At 34.3% G+C, this 14,883-nt stretch overlaps 2 protein-coding genes across 7 annotated transcripts; one reads left to right on the forward strand and one right to left on the reverse strand.

Moving 5' to 3' along the window:
• The first annotated feature begins 4,087 nt into the window (after window positions 1-4,087).
• On the forward strand, window positions 4,088-8,511 carry LOC115950624 (probable calcium-binding protein CML22). Of its 6 annotated transcripts, none has more exons than XM_031067842.1 (6): window positions 4,088-4,330; window positions 7,232-7,471; window positions 7,580-7,779; window positions 7,893-7,971; window positions 8,220-8,248; window positions 8,325-8,511. In XM_031067842.1, the coding sequence occupies exons 1-6, from the start codon at window positions 4,312-4,314 to the stop codon at window positions 8,367-8,369; spliced, it is 612 nt and encodes a 203-aa protein (XP_030923702.1). In that variant the 5' UTR covers window positions 4,088-4,311; the 3' UTR covers window positions 8,370-8,511. The 6 variants fall into 6 exon arrangements, with proteins under 6 accessions (XP_030923702.1, XP_030923701.1, XP_030923700.1 ...); XM_031067840.1 differs by having other exon boundaries at window positions 4,093-4,330; window positions 7,893-8,067; XM_031067838.1 differs by adding an exon at window positions 6,268-6,340 and having other exon boundaries at window positions 4,103-4,330; window positions 7,893-8,067; window positions 8,220-8,511.
• Window positions 8,512-8,698: 187 nt separating this feature from the next.
• On the reverse strand, window positions 8,699-11,573 carry LOC115950573 (receptor like protein kinase S.2). Its single transcript, XM_031067766.1, has one exon. It carries the CDS (start codon window positions 11,382-11,384, stop codon window positions 8,886-8,888), a length of 2,499 nt encoding a protein of 832 aa, XP_030923626.1. The 5' UTR covers window positions 11,385-11,573; the 3' UTR covers window positions 8,699-8,885.
• Between the last annotated feature and the right edge of the window lie 3,310 nt (window positions 11,574-14,883).

Genomic DNA, 14,883 nt, shown 5'->3' on the forward strand with positions numbered 1-14,883 from the left:
ACTTTGATCATCATGTAAAAGTAATGGAGTTAAAACAAATTGTTGACTATGTTAAAGATAACATTTTTGTAAATTATCCACACGCTTGAAAAAGCTCTTAAAAATGCTGGAAGAACATAATATTTACTTCAGTGATGCATTTATTCTCTTAAAGTGGTATAAAATTCTCAATATTCTGAATTTGCTTGATAGGAATTCATTGAAAGTGGTACACAATTCTTGAATCTTAGCCATATAAAACCTTTGCCTAAAAATTAACAACAATTTCATATCAAAAAGTGCAATATATGCACACAATAATAAGTACAAAGAAAATTGATCATGCAAAAATACATATTTGGCATCAAAATTAGACTCAACTTTCACTTGAAATTGAAACTTACCACAAATCCTTGCTAATATTAAAAGTTTTTAAAATCTCATAAAGTAAGATTGTAAAGTTGTGATTTATAACTAAGTTTTATGTTGGCTTTATTCCATGACAAAAAGTGTTGTAATTGCTTTAATTTTGTTCCTTGTATTTTGTGGGATTTTATTGTATTGGGTTTAGTATTAAGTTAGTGAAGACTCAAGCTTAATTGAAGATCAAGTGGATCTTGCAAGAAGTTCGCGAGAAGCTAACCTATGAAGTAGCCATGTGAGAAGCACATGACTAGAAGCTGAAGAGTCATGCCAGGCTGTCAGTTTCGCGAGTATCTCGTGGGTAAGGCATTCCTGCGAGATAGTTACGAAACATTCTTCCAAGAGGATTTTTAAGTGTGACTTTCTTACCCTTCACCAATGTTATATATACCCTCATTACCCACAAATTGTAAAGAGACCATTTAGAGAGAAAAACCCTAGATAGGTTTTCTACAACACACACACCCATCTTTTAGAGAGAGAGCTACTCATTCTTAGTGAGAAATCATTGTAGCCTCTTCTCCTTCCCTCTCCCATTGACATACCTTGATAGGAGATTTGTACCCAAACACAACCCACGCCTTTTCAGAATGTAGAGAGTGTTTTGGAGCTTGGGAAGTTTTGAGAATTTGCCAAAAGAAGCCGGTGAGGCTTGGCAGATGCAATCGGGTGTATTGCGGGATTCGGAAAGCTAGACAAGACACGGTTCTGAGAAGCCTTGTTGGAGTAGGAGCTTGGAGGGCTTAGGTACATTGGATAGATTAGGCTTGGAGGATCTCTTGCTATTCGTGTATCCCAACTTATTGTCTAGTGGATCGATTTACCCCTTGGAGGGTGGTGGAGAGGTTTTTCGCCGAGTTCTTCGGTTTCCTCTTCTATAACACATCGCCGTGTTATCTTTTGTTTGCATCTCTTTTCCCTTACTCTTGTGCTTTACTTTTATTGTTTGTTGTTCATGTTTATGCACTAGAGTAGTATCGATTGATTGTGCTTCATTTATTCTTATTTCCGCACTTAGATAAGTTAGAGTAAAAACAATCTAGCCGTAATTTTTAATTGGGGGTCTAAACAAGCTCTTGTGTTTTCACACATTTTCAAGCTTTCAAAGTCCAATACCAATTAACCAAACAACTGGATAGTAGAGAACCAAATTTAAGATACACAAGCCATCTTGCAGTTATATTATGACTATTTGATAATCCTTTCAGATCTGTAATGAGGCTTCTAATCCTCTTTTTTATTAAATATAGGAAAGACATATAAGTTTAATGAAATCTAATTTTTGGGTCATATACGCTTAAGTTTTGTAGACAAACTTTATTAATAAAACTGATATATATATATATATGTATGTGTATATATATATACACATATAAAGGCAAAACAAACAATGGTTTTTATGAATTTAATTAAGAAAAAACTGTATCTCACCAAAAGTCGGTTTGTCCATTGAGATTAAAATAAAATACTCTATTTATTGGCTGTACCTGTGACCTATTGAGATAAAGAAAGTATACCTTCTTATATATATATAAAACAATTAAAGTTAACTTTCCTAATTGCTTAACTTATGTTTCATAATTGCTTAACTTTCCTAAAAATGAAAAGTGGATTAAACATAAATTCGTACCACATTCATATGCCAAACAACCACTTTCGCCATTATGCAAAACATTTACAAAAGTTGGATTACTTAAATTGGGCTAATTCAGATTGTAAGACTCATTCCAGAAATAAGATACCAACTTTTCTCTTTCTCAAAAAAGAAAAAGAAAAAAGATACCAATCTCTCTCTCTCTCTCTCTCTCACAGAGGAGGTTGGGTATCCTCCAATTAATTTAGCTCATATCCCATTCTTGAACATAAGGAATCACTATAATTAATCTCACATTCACATGATAGTTGAAAGAGCCCCCAATTGTGAAGCAAACAAAAGATAGACAATCAAGGAAGCTTGAGAAGATGAGCCCCAATTTTGATATATAGCTTCTCTCTCAATTGTTTTGTTACAAAGTGTTTTGTACAAGCTAGATGATGATGACATTGAACTCTTTTATTTATTTATTTATTTTTAATGTATGCCTTGGTGTGTGTACACTTGTAAGGTTCGGCATGGTTGATCGACATTGGGCAAAAATTACAAACTAACACCAATCTTTAAACAATTTCGTTAATTAGTAAGGTTTTTAAATTATTTAGTAAACTAACATCTTGAGTCTATTAGACTTGAGTCACTATAGAAACTCGAGTATCAAAGACTTGATTTCTATAAAAATCTACATGGAACTCAATTCTTAAAGATTCGAGTTCCACAACACAAAATGAAAAAACACAAGTCTCTTCTTCTAGTCTCTTCCTCTTCTCAAAACAACCAAAGAAAAACGAAAGAGATCAAAGCAAACAACCAAAGAAGCAATAAACCCCAGAAAACAACGGAGAAGGAACAAAAAAACTAGAAACCATGGAGAAGAAGAAAAAAAAAAAACAACCCACGAAGAACAAACCCAAACAGAATTCACGAAGAAAAAACCAGAGAGATCAAACCCAGCGAGGACAGCGAACGCTCAAGGCAGCGGCGATGGCAAAGGTTTTCCTCTAATTCCTTCATTTTATTCTCTGGGTCTTTGAAGTTTCCATTGGGGTTTGATGATGCTTCTCTCTGGGTTTTGGTTTGTTGATGTCTGAGGGAAATCAAGTTTTTAAAACTCGAGTTGTTACAGTAAAATCGAGTCTAAAAGACTCAAGATGTTACAGTAAAATCGAGTCTAAAAGACTCAAGATGTTAGTTTGATAAATAGTTTAGAAATCTTACTAATTAACGAAATTGTTTGGAGATTGGTGTTAGTTAGCAATTTTAGCCATCGACATCATCCTAGTTTTGTTAAGAAGCATAGAGGGCTTTGGAGGAATATGAAGATTGATGTTCAAGTCTCTGTCCAAGTCCAAACAACTAGCAGCCATGACATCATATTCATATACATACAAGTCTAGATGGTGTGTGTATAAAATAAAATTTCTAATGCTGTTGGTGTAGCCGTAGGATCGTGCTTGAAAGAAGATTCTAAATCAGCCTATCGTCTATCAAAGCTGCTAGGTCATATTTTGGAAGAAAAAAAATCATCTAGTTATTTTGAGGACTGTTCTTCTATCATTGCGAAGATACTCACTGTCTTACTTACATGGTCTGTACTGTGTAGTGTTTCTATTGAGAATGTATAGTTAGAGGAAGCATCCGTTGAGATTACATTACTGCTATCCTTCTTCTTCATCCATGTCTCATCTTAGTTAGTTGTGATGGACAAAGTTTGCCAACAAGTTTACAAACTTAGCTGATATGGATGTGAATTGTTTGATTACTCTTTCTTTGCAAAATTTTTAGAAGATTAAAAATAAATAGTTATATCATTAATCAAATTTTTTAATTTCAATTTTTTGTAATCTAAAATTACTTATAAAAAATAAGTTTATAAATCGAATAATAAATAAGATTCAGTTGGTACGAAATTTGGCATATATGTTACAAACATAAATAACATATATTTAACTATTAAAATTTTAAAATATGTGATGATGTTAACTTATCATTTTTTTTAAAAAAAGTAAGAATTATAATTTTAAACTACACCTAACTACTTGTACCGCTGCTAATCTAAAATCACACTAAAAAGTAAAGAAGAGTTCTTGAAAAGAGAGGCATATTATATTTTAATTAAGTACTACCTCCTGTCAAAAGCAAAGGGCAAAAGCAATAATAGCATCTCCACTTTACAAGAACCATTTTGCTTCTCTTTTGCTTGTGCTTCTCGCTTTTGCCCATATGCCTTGCCTAATATATATCATTATTCCTTGCAAACCTTTTCATCTCTTGTAAAAAAAAAAAAACAAACTAGCTCCTTCCGCTCTGACATCATGAAAGTTTTTTCACTAGGTATGTCTTTCTTTCTTTCTGTTATTATTATTATTATTATTATTTTTATAATAATTTTTGGGTGCTCTTCAAGCTATAAAATGGTTTGCTGTAATGTTAGAATAGTATTGGAAAGCCAAAAAATGGATGGAGTGTTGTTCTAATTTTATCTTTCTGAATATGGTTTGTTGGGCGAAGTGTGTGATCATATATTTTGGCCAGTTATCAATTGACATTTGTTTCATAGTATTTGGGTGTATTTTCTTGTGATTGATTGACAAGATTCAGGTTGGATTGGATTGTATACGTACATGCACATATATGTTCACTTTTTATAAAGATGAAGAACAATTCATTTTTACCATATCTTTTGATGCTTGCTTGATAGGTTATTTACTATAATAACTAGTTTGGTGTTGGAAGAAACATAAAAAGAGAAAATAATTCTCAAATTTGCTCAAAAAATTCTCTTTGGTGTATTTTTCTTTCTGACATCCAAATAGAGGGTTGGGTTCTATGGATTTATTTTAAACTGGAGTAACTGAGTGTTAATGTTGAGATCAAGAGACATATTTCAGAGTTATTGGCTCTGGAAAATACATGGAAGTGGCTATATATGTATTCTAAATCATGTACAGTGGATGATTCATAAATCTGGGTGGTCCGTATCCGTATGTGGTAGTCTAATAGTCTACCAACTATGGCCATGATTTCATATTTGGAATGCTCATCAATAAAATAAAAAGTAAATTATGAGTCTGTTTGGATACCACTTATTTTGCTGAAAACACTATAGCAAAATAATTTTTAAAAGGCAAAATACTGTTGCTGCATTTTACTAAAGTTGGCTGGTCTGTGAACAGTGCCATGGGACCAGCCAAAAAAAACGCAAAACGCACAAACATTTGTTGGCAAACGCATGCTATATGTTAGTAAATGAAGAAATGAATTAGCAGCTCAGATTGCTGGTTCAGTGGAGAATATTAAAAGTTGGCATTTGAGCTTGCAGTACGAGATATAGATATTCATACTAAGATTTGGGAACTTAAGACCATCATTGTGATATCCTGGATTGTATGAATTTGGATTGTGAAGGCTTACACATGTTTATGTTGAGTCTCACATCGGGTGCATACTATTACTAGGTTGATATGGGTTATATAAGCAATTGTGGGGAACCCTAATTTTGACTAATCCTCTTGGAGTAATGCACATATGTGGCTAACATGTCCTCAACTGATGACAAATAACTAATTTTCATTAAATATGAATATAGCTACAAGAGATTCATATGAAAGTTTGTGTTAAAGTAAGTTCCTCATTAATCATTGCTCAACATAGGGTAGTGCTGTCAAATTGTAATGTTGGTGAATTGTTTTCAAACAAATTTCTCAACTCGTAAATGAACATATCCAAAGTTAATGCAATAGCATTATTGGTTGTACACCTTTCTGAATGGGTAGAAAAGCTGTGGAGCTAAATTCTCTTGAAGATAAAACCATCCTCTGTCCTTACAATAAGCTGTGTGCTTCAACAAATGTGTTCTTTGACAAAGAGTCTCCTGTGTCTCTAGGTCATTCTGTTGGCTTGCAAATTCATGATTATCCACCCATTGAGTTAGGTTTAATCTATATGCAGATCTAATAGGAGTTGCAAGAGCCTTCCTGTTTTAGTCTGGGCTAATTCCCTTTATGGACCCAGTAAAGGGGACATGCCTCTTTGGTGTAGTATGGACTTTGACTTTTAACTTGAAGTTTTCTACTAGCTATTTTTTAAAAAGGTCAATAGGAATGTCTGTAAGTCAGTAAGTGTCTCATTGAATATATTTGGAAGATAAAAATAATCTTTATGTCCAAGCAAACAGAGAATAGCAGAGAGTTGTGTACTAAACTATTTTTTATTTCTCAATATTTACTTAATTGCATTTGATTGACACATATAATCAACAAATATGATAGGTCTCCTAAAATATAGTTCTTTCCTTTAACAACATGGCACTCATCAGCTGAATTGATAAAGAAATGCATTCAGGTAATTCTCTTAACCAATTGTTCTTTTCTTGATAGACTTCTCCCTCTCTCTCTGCATTAAACGTGTGTGTGCGCGCGTGCGCGAGCGTGTGTGTGTACGGATAAAAAGTTTTACTTTTTGGCAAAAATGCTCGTTATTTACTTCTAAGAACAAAATTCTTCTAACTGCACAATCATCAATAACATACCACCACCCTCATTGTTGCTATCACCACAATGATAATTTTGCCAAGAGTAAAATTATTAACACCATCAGCATAATAACCAACATCTCTTTGCTTCCAGCGTAAGTACTCTTCACTCATCACACACATGCTTTGTGACTGCTGCTAAAATTGGCACTGAACACACACACACACACACACACACACACACACACACAACCAACATCTCTTTGCTTCCAGCGTAAGTACTCTTCACTCATCACACACATGCTTTGTGACTGCTGCTAAAATTGGCACTGAACACACACACACACACACACATATAAGTTCCATGTCTTCCGTTTCATGACTTGCCTCAGCATCACTACTGCAATTGGCACAAAATTATCATCAGCATCATGACTGCTACTGGTGCCACATGATTGTCATCAGCTTCATAGGCTTTGCAATCTCCAATTCACAGTTACATTCCATAAATGAGCCAAAATAGTCTTCATTGTATTGCCAGACCATGCTGCTGATATCATAAAGTCAGCATGAATAATCTGTCATCATTTCCATTCTTGACGTCAAATGTGTGATTTTTGAATGTCATATGGCCATATATGCGATAAATCTGATAATGTAGCTGGTGGAACAATTAAGATGTAAGATATGCAGACATGAGCTGTGTCTCATCTTATTTGTGAGCTTTAAATTGATTCCTCCTGCTTGTGTCTCATCCAAAGGCACATCTCAGCCCTGGCCTTCTCTGAAGTCTTTGTCCAAAAAAGTAGGAAGCATGCTTTGCCGTGGTAGTTCAACAAGCAAGTATAAGAGGTTGGATGCAAAGCTTGAAAAGAAAATGGTTGAGGCAAAGAGAGGTTCATCAGGATATCAAAATTTCAAGTCAATTAACAGTATAATTTTGAAATTCCCTCAGTTCAGAGAGGGATTGAAAAACATAGGATCTGTATTTGAGCAGTATGGTGAGTTTCAAGAGGGTTGTTTTCTCAACCTCTAAGCCTTTCCCCCTTTCAAGTTATGAACATTAACTTTTATTGTAAATTCTCTCTCTCTCTCTCTCTCTCTCATAGATGAGGACTCTAATGGAACTATTGACCGAGAGGAACTAAAGAAATGCTTACAGAAATTGCAACTCCATCTGACAGAGGAGGAGGTTGAGGATCTTTTCCATTCATGTGACATTGATGGCAGTGAAGGGATACAATTCAATGAGTTTATTGTCCTTCTCTGTCTTATCTATCTCCTGAAGGAGCCTTCTTCCAATCATACTGTACTCACAATAAACTTCATATCAATTCTTTTGTTTATCTCAGAGTTAAACACTTGCAGTGAATTTTTTTGCTAGTCCAATACATATATAATTTACTTCAGATTTTGTTTCAGACTTCAAGGTTGGGTTCACCACAGCTTGAAGCGACTTTTGATACCATAATTGAAGTATTCATGTTTCTCGATAAAAATGGTAATGGAAAGCTGAATAAGAAAGACATGGTCAAGGCCTTGAATGAGACATCTCCTTGGGAGAAATCCCCTTCACACATCACCAAGAGCCGATTCAGTATAAAATGCTTCACTGGCTATGCTTTAAATTTTATTTTGTTCTTGTTTTTTATTGCTAAATTTTTTGTTTTGGTTTGATCTTCCTCAGTTTTCCTTCTTTTTTCCCTCTAATTTTTGTTGATTTCCTTGTTTCCTTTTCAAAATATGCAGAAGAAATGGACTGGGACAAAAATGGGAAGGTCAGTTTCAGAGAGTTTCTCTTTGCTTTCATCAATTGGGTTGGAATTGACATGGATGAGGATATGCCTCTGACAGGAACTTAAAGAAATAGACGGCTGTGTAGAAATTAACATGATGTGAAGACTTGATGAGGTCAGGTTGATCAATATGTGTATATATCTAAAGCATTTCAGATATGTAAAAACTTGAGTGCAAAAAAAGATGTAAAAAAAAGATGTTTTCTCTAGTTTGTCTATTTATGGCTTCTTTTGAAATCTTAGAAGTCGGAGACTCGGAGCCATCTTATGTATCACAAAATAATTTCTTGATTTTTTATTATTTATTTTTTATATTATTCTAAATCTGTTCTTCATGTATTCTTTAGATTTTATTAGAAAATATTTGTATGAATGGTTCTTGGAAATGGACAGGCCAAAATTTTGGATATAACTATTGTACAAAAAATACACATGAAGACACGTTTCTTTGTTATGATACAAAAAATCTAGCTTAAACAACACACAAAAAGCTTAACAAGAAAGGTGTGGAAAGGGGAAAAAATAAAGAAAAGAAACGAAATAAAACTATTTCAGTTATCAGAATTCAGAATCCAGTTTGCATTTTATCTGCCCCTCTTTAATGTCAGTCGGTTGAGTATCATTGTATTCCCAGTGCTTGGATCCTCCTAATTATTGACAAAGAATATGCATTTCTTTCTTTCCATTCTTCCCCGATCTCCTTTTTGCCTTCATCCACAAAGCATTCATCATTCCCATCAAGTATACTTAAAATCTGCCTCATGCTTGGCCTTAGTTGCCGGTTGGAGCGTGTGCATGCAATTCCTAGCTTTACCATTCTCATCAGTTCTTTGTGATTGTACTCTCCATTCAACCTTATGTCAGCCAGTTCCTCCAATGGTCTTCTCCTTGCCTCAAATTCATGAACTCTCTTCACCAATAGAACCTCTGGCCGCCGAAAGTCAACCGCCATCTGTCCACTAATCATTTCAAGCACCACAACGCCAAAGCTATATACATCAGCCATGGAGGTTGCTTCACCAGACTCTATATACTCTGGTGACATATAACCAAATATCCCACGAACTGATCTGCTTGTGTCAGTAACAACATGATGCCCATGTTCGTTTCTTGTTAAAAATTCAGCAAGAGCAAAACAACTGAGTCTTGGGTTCAAGTCTGGATCAAGAATAACGGCAGAAGTGGTAATGTTTCTGTGGATAACTTGTTCATCCCATTCCTCATGAAGATAAAGAACGGCCGATGCAAGCGATCTGATTATGTTGTATCTGTGGTGCCACCGCAGGACAGAACGGTCAATTCTATTAATATGAGGAAAAAGCAGGTGACTTAGAAGGCGATTTGCTGAGTAATCGTAGACAACAAGCATCTCCCCTTGCTCAGTGCACCATCCACGGAGTTGAACCAAGTTTCGGTGGCGGAGCCTTCCTAAATTTTGTAGTTCGTTTGAGAATCTTGCTCTCAGTGCAGGGCATGTCTTCATGCCAAGCCGCTTCACCAGGACATGGTGACTGTCATCAAGGAAGCCATGGTATGCAGTTCCGAAGTCTAGCTCTGCTACCCTTCGGGATTCTGAGAAATTTTTTGTAGCGGAAATGATTTCCTTGAAGGATATTTCTCGCGGAGTTTCTACCAAGGGAAAAGTAGTTTGCCTGCGACGAGTGCTATCTGAAGAGTTGATGTTGCTGTTCCCATATTCAGCAGTTGCATATATGGTTTCTGCAGTGGCTGTCACATAGTTGGATGAGGCAGATGTGGTAGAGCTGGCTATCATTGACCCAGTGGTGGCAGTAGCATTGCTGCTGCTAGAGTTTGTAGGGGAGGATAAAGAGATGTATAGAGGGTGAGACCGAAATGATGGCAGAGCAGGCAGTTTGCCAGACATGTTGCCTGAAAGTGTTTCCACCACCCATTTCATACTTGGCCGTGATTCTGGGCTGTGGAGTGTGCATAGGAGCGCAAGATGGATTAAGCGCTCCATATCTGAAAGACTGTAAGACCCATCATCTGGTAGCCGATTATCCCCTGCTTGAAGAAGCTTTCCTTCATCAGATAGCCTTCGGATCCAGTCAAGCAAGATTATCTGATCATCTGGGTATGTGAGATCTACTGCGCGCCTACCCGACACCACTTCTAAAACAACAATTCCAAAGCTAAAAACATCGGATTTTGCAGTGGCAACACTTCTTTTTTGGAAGCTCTCAGGGGGCAAGTATCCAATTGTGCCACCAATTCTGGTTGTCTCTGCCAGCCTAAACTGTTGATTTTGAATTTCTGTTCTGCTGGTTTGGTAATGGAGTTCATGTTCTAACCACCTTGCCAAGCCAAAATCACCAAGCCGGGCATTATAATGCGAATCAAGCATGACGTTGCTTGTCTTCACATCGCGGTGAATGATTTGAGTTTCTAACTGTTCGTGAAGATAGAAAAGTGCAGCTGCCAAGCCACTGACAATATTACTCCTACGCTCCCAACTGAGAGTTGGAGCTGACCCCATGTTTTCCGGTCTCCTGAAAAGTATGCGGTCAAGGCTCCGGTTGGGCATGTAGTCGTAAACCAATAACAATTGGTCTTCATGAACGCACCACCCTCTCAGCCGGACAAGGTTCCTGTGTCGGAGGTGAGCAACAGCCACCAATTCAGCCACAAAGGTCTTCTCAAACCGTTCCCCTCTCTCTGCCAAGCATTTCACAGCAACCACAGTTCCATCACTAGGTAAAACTGCTCTATAAACTTTGCCAAAACCTCCACTGCCAAGCACTTCATCCTCACTAAAACCATTAGACCCTATATAAAGCTCAGCAAAGCTGAAGATCCTTGGATTGTCTCCACCAACCTTGTCAGAAAGTTGTATACCAGCCGTGTCATGAAACACTACCACTCCAGAATGGTGTTTTCTTTTTGAGTCATGATGATGGTAACAAGAACTGACCCACTTTGAGTCATAAACTCTGCCTAGTAACTCACGGATTAAAGCCAGAATATGATTGCTGCAGTGACGGTAGGGGTGTTTCTTGACCTTCTCATCTGTGGGTTTTTTATGGACTTGTTCATCATCAACCGGCTTGATTTCATCAAAGTCGGCCGGTAAAATGAGGCATAGGTGGTTGAGCTGCATAGTAATGGGTAGCACTACTAAGCGGAGAACATGAATTGAAGGAGGTGCGGTGCGCGTGTGTTTTCAAAGAATAATGCTTTTATGCGCGTTATGTTTATGTAATGCTTTTAGTATGGTATTTAGTTTAAGTTTTAATCTTTTATTAGGTGTTGTGCTCTTAAAATTCAACACGGTTAGGTTGCATGGTTGAATTTGTATTCTTCTATCATTTGTCCAAATTAGAACCTACCCCTTATGATGTCATCAATTTTATCTTTATCTTCTTCCTTAATACCCAATTCTTCTTCAGGAAAAAAAGATTCAATATTTTCAACAGACTGTTTTCACATGACAACAAATTGCCCCACATAGTTTATGATTTATCGTTGAGCTTTCAATTTTGGCAGGTCAAAAAGTTCATGTATATCTACATGGCATGACAACCTCAGAATATCAAATATATATATATATATATATTTTTTTTTTTCCCCCTATTTTAGACTTTCAAAATTGAGAGAATGTCAAAGAACTGCACCAGAAGAATTAGATTACAAGAATACTTTAAGACTCTTCTAGAATCGAAGGGTTCATTATATTATGGTTGAATTGTAATTATGTAAATGTATTGATGATCTTAAAAGATATAGGCGTTACGTTTGTCTCACCAATTATTATTATTATTATTATCATCATTTTTATTTTTATTTTTTATAATTTAGTAGTTACAATTGGTACGGAAAATTTAAAACCTAAATGTCTCTATAAGAAATATCAATAAAAAGGTGCTAAGTAAGTAAGTTATAAGATTTTTGGCATCTCATCAATTAAAATAGAGTAGTGTTATTGGTATTGCAAATTTTATAACATTAAACTTATAAATTAATGTGTTATCAATCATAAAGAGACAATTTAAATATTCATTTATGAAGTAGTTAAAATCTACTAATTATATTTATTATCACATCAATTTGTAAATTTCATATGGTAAAACTTGCTAAATTCTTAACATTTTCCATTATAATGCTCTGAAGAATGGTTTTTACTTGAATTTTGAATCAGATCGATTTCTTTTGAACTGTGTGGGCAACTTTTATATATTATTATTATTATTGATAGCGTAGAATTTTTTATTATTTTTTTGAAAGGATTGATAGTGTAGAATTGAATCCATACTTTTGCTATATAATTAATTTTTACCATCATAATAAGACAATAATTAGTTTAGTTTGATTTTTATATATATATATAATATTAATGTCGAGGGGATTGGAAGGCAGGTGATATTGAAATGTGACTAGATTTATTGATAGTGTCATTTATTAATGATTTATGCATGAGCTTAGGATAGATTGTCAAAAAGAAAGTACTTTTTAGGTTGGGTTTAGGTTAGGCCAGCTTTTTTTTTTTTTTTTTTTTGGGAGAATCAGGTAAGGCCAGCTTTGTCTAGAGTCTAGACTGTTAGGGAGTGTTTGATATATATTTTTAAATAATAATTTTTAGTTTTTAAATAATATTATATGTATTTTTAAACATTTTTTCAACCACACGTATTTTTACATATATTTTCAAACAACAATTTTCAGTTTTTAAGTGCATATACCAAACATCTCCTTATTGTTCGTTGAAGGCTGTGGCCAAAACAAATAGCAAGACTCATTGGGTAAAAAAACTCCTAATAATATTGTTTAAGTGTTGTGAAAATATGTATAGTGGTACTTAAATACAAAAAATTGTTGTTTAAACACTCTCTCAATATTTGTAAAACACCAATGGCAGTGAGTGCTTTTGAAAACAAATCGGAAACACAATGAACATATGTAGAAACAAGGATTGAATAAGTGCACTAAAATTATTGTTAAAAATGAAGAATTTCTTCCAAAAGACTCCTATAATTTTGGATCTACTCAAAAAATAGAAAAAGAAAAAAGTATCTTAATCTTAAAGTGATTAAACAAAAGTCTCATTGAAAAATACTATCAATCAAAAAAGTCCAAGACCAAGAAAAAAACAGAGAGGCAGAACTCAACCAAAAAGTGTTCAATTAATGTCACAGTTTGAGACACGAAGTGCAAGTGTGAAGGGAAGGGACCATTTCATTAATTGGAATCTTAATAGCAGCAGAAAGGTGTGGCGGGATTTTTTAATTCCTGCTAAATACAAAATACTTTAGGCGGGATTTTTAAAAAAAATTTAAAATGAATTATTACCTTTTTCATTTGTGGCTAAGAAATGTTTTTTTTTTTTTTTTTAATTTATAAAAAAAGAAAATTAAAATGATTAATGATTATGTTGGTATGGTAGGTTGGGGTTGGCTGATATGGATCGCCAAATCCTGTTGTTTTATGTAAAAGATTTTTGGGGTAGGAGGCAGAAAGAGACAGTATTTTATGAATATGGTGCACCACCGCTACTGACTTTGGTCCCATTTCGACGATTTTTAGTCACACTTGCCACATTTCGACACACTTCATAAAATTTAAACTTCTAAATGTTGATTCTCAATATATATATATATATATATATATATATAAGAGATAAAAATACAAAATTACAAACTTTTTAAACTAAATTAAAAACTATACTTTCTAAGTTTGACAATTTAATTCAGTTTTTTAAATTTACGTACCTTTAATCTAGTAAGTTTTAAGTTTATTCAATTAAACTTTCTTGTTAATTTCTGTTAGATGTTGATGTTAAGTATCACAATTTTGGTGAAAATATCATTTTGATCCTTATATTTTGTGGTTATTGTCAATTTAGTCTGTACATTTTTGTAGTAGTCAATTTTTTTTTTTTTTTTGATGAACAGACTAAAACTTTATTCATGAAAATACAAATAAAGAAATATCATAGATAATGGCTTGTTCTAAGAAACAAGGACACTCTAGGGCTGTAAATGAACCAAGCCGATCATGAACAACTCGAGTTCGGCTTGATAAAAAGCTCATTCATATTTGTTTGTTTATAAATAAGCCATAGTTTTAGGCTTGTTTAATAAACAAGTTGAGCCCAGACAAAAGAATTTGTTCATGAGCAAGCTTATGAGCTATAAGGCTTGATATAAAACAATTCAAGCATAGATTCATTTATAAGTTTATATGTGTTAGCTAAATACACTCATTACACATTTCTTAATAATGACATGACCAATATGGGATCTACTTCCCATTACCTTAATTTTTTCGTTCCCTTTAAACTAACCAAGAACCGCTTTAGACTTTGTTACATTTAAAAATAAATTAATTAATTAAGTGGGCCACAAATGATCATTCCCCATCAATCATTTGATGTAAAGTTATGAAATATGTTAGTATTTTCCCATTCATTATAGTTATAAACAAGTATTTTTCTAGTTCTTTTCCATCTAACGTGAATGTAAAATTTGTATTTTGAACAATTGTTGAAACTGTAGACAAGGATGAATGAATGAATTTAATTATGTAAATTGTTAATTTGAATAAGTAGGTGGGATTAGACGCATGTAAATTGTTAATGAGTATACTGTTTTATTTTCTTTTTA

Source organism: Quercus lobata, chromosome 6 (genome assembly GCF_001633185.2).
Source record: "Quercus lobata isolate SW786 chromosome 6, ValleyOak3.0 Primary Assembly, whole genome shotgun sequence".
Classification (NCBI taxonomy): Eukaryota; Viridiplantae; Streptophyta; class Magnoliopsida; order Fagales; family Fagaceae; genus Quercus; species Quercus lobata.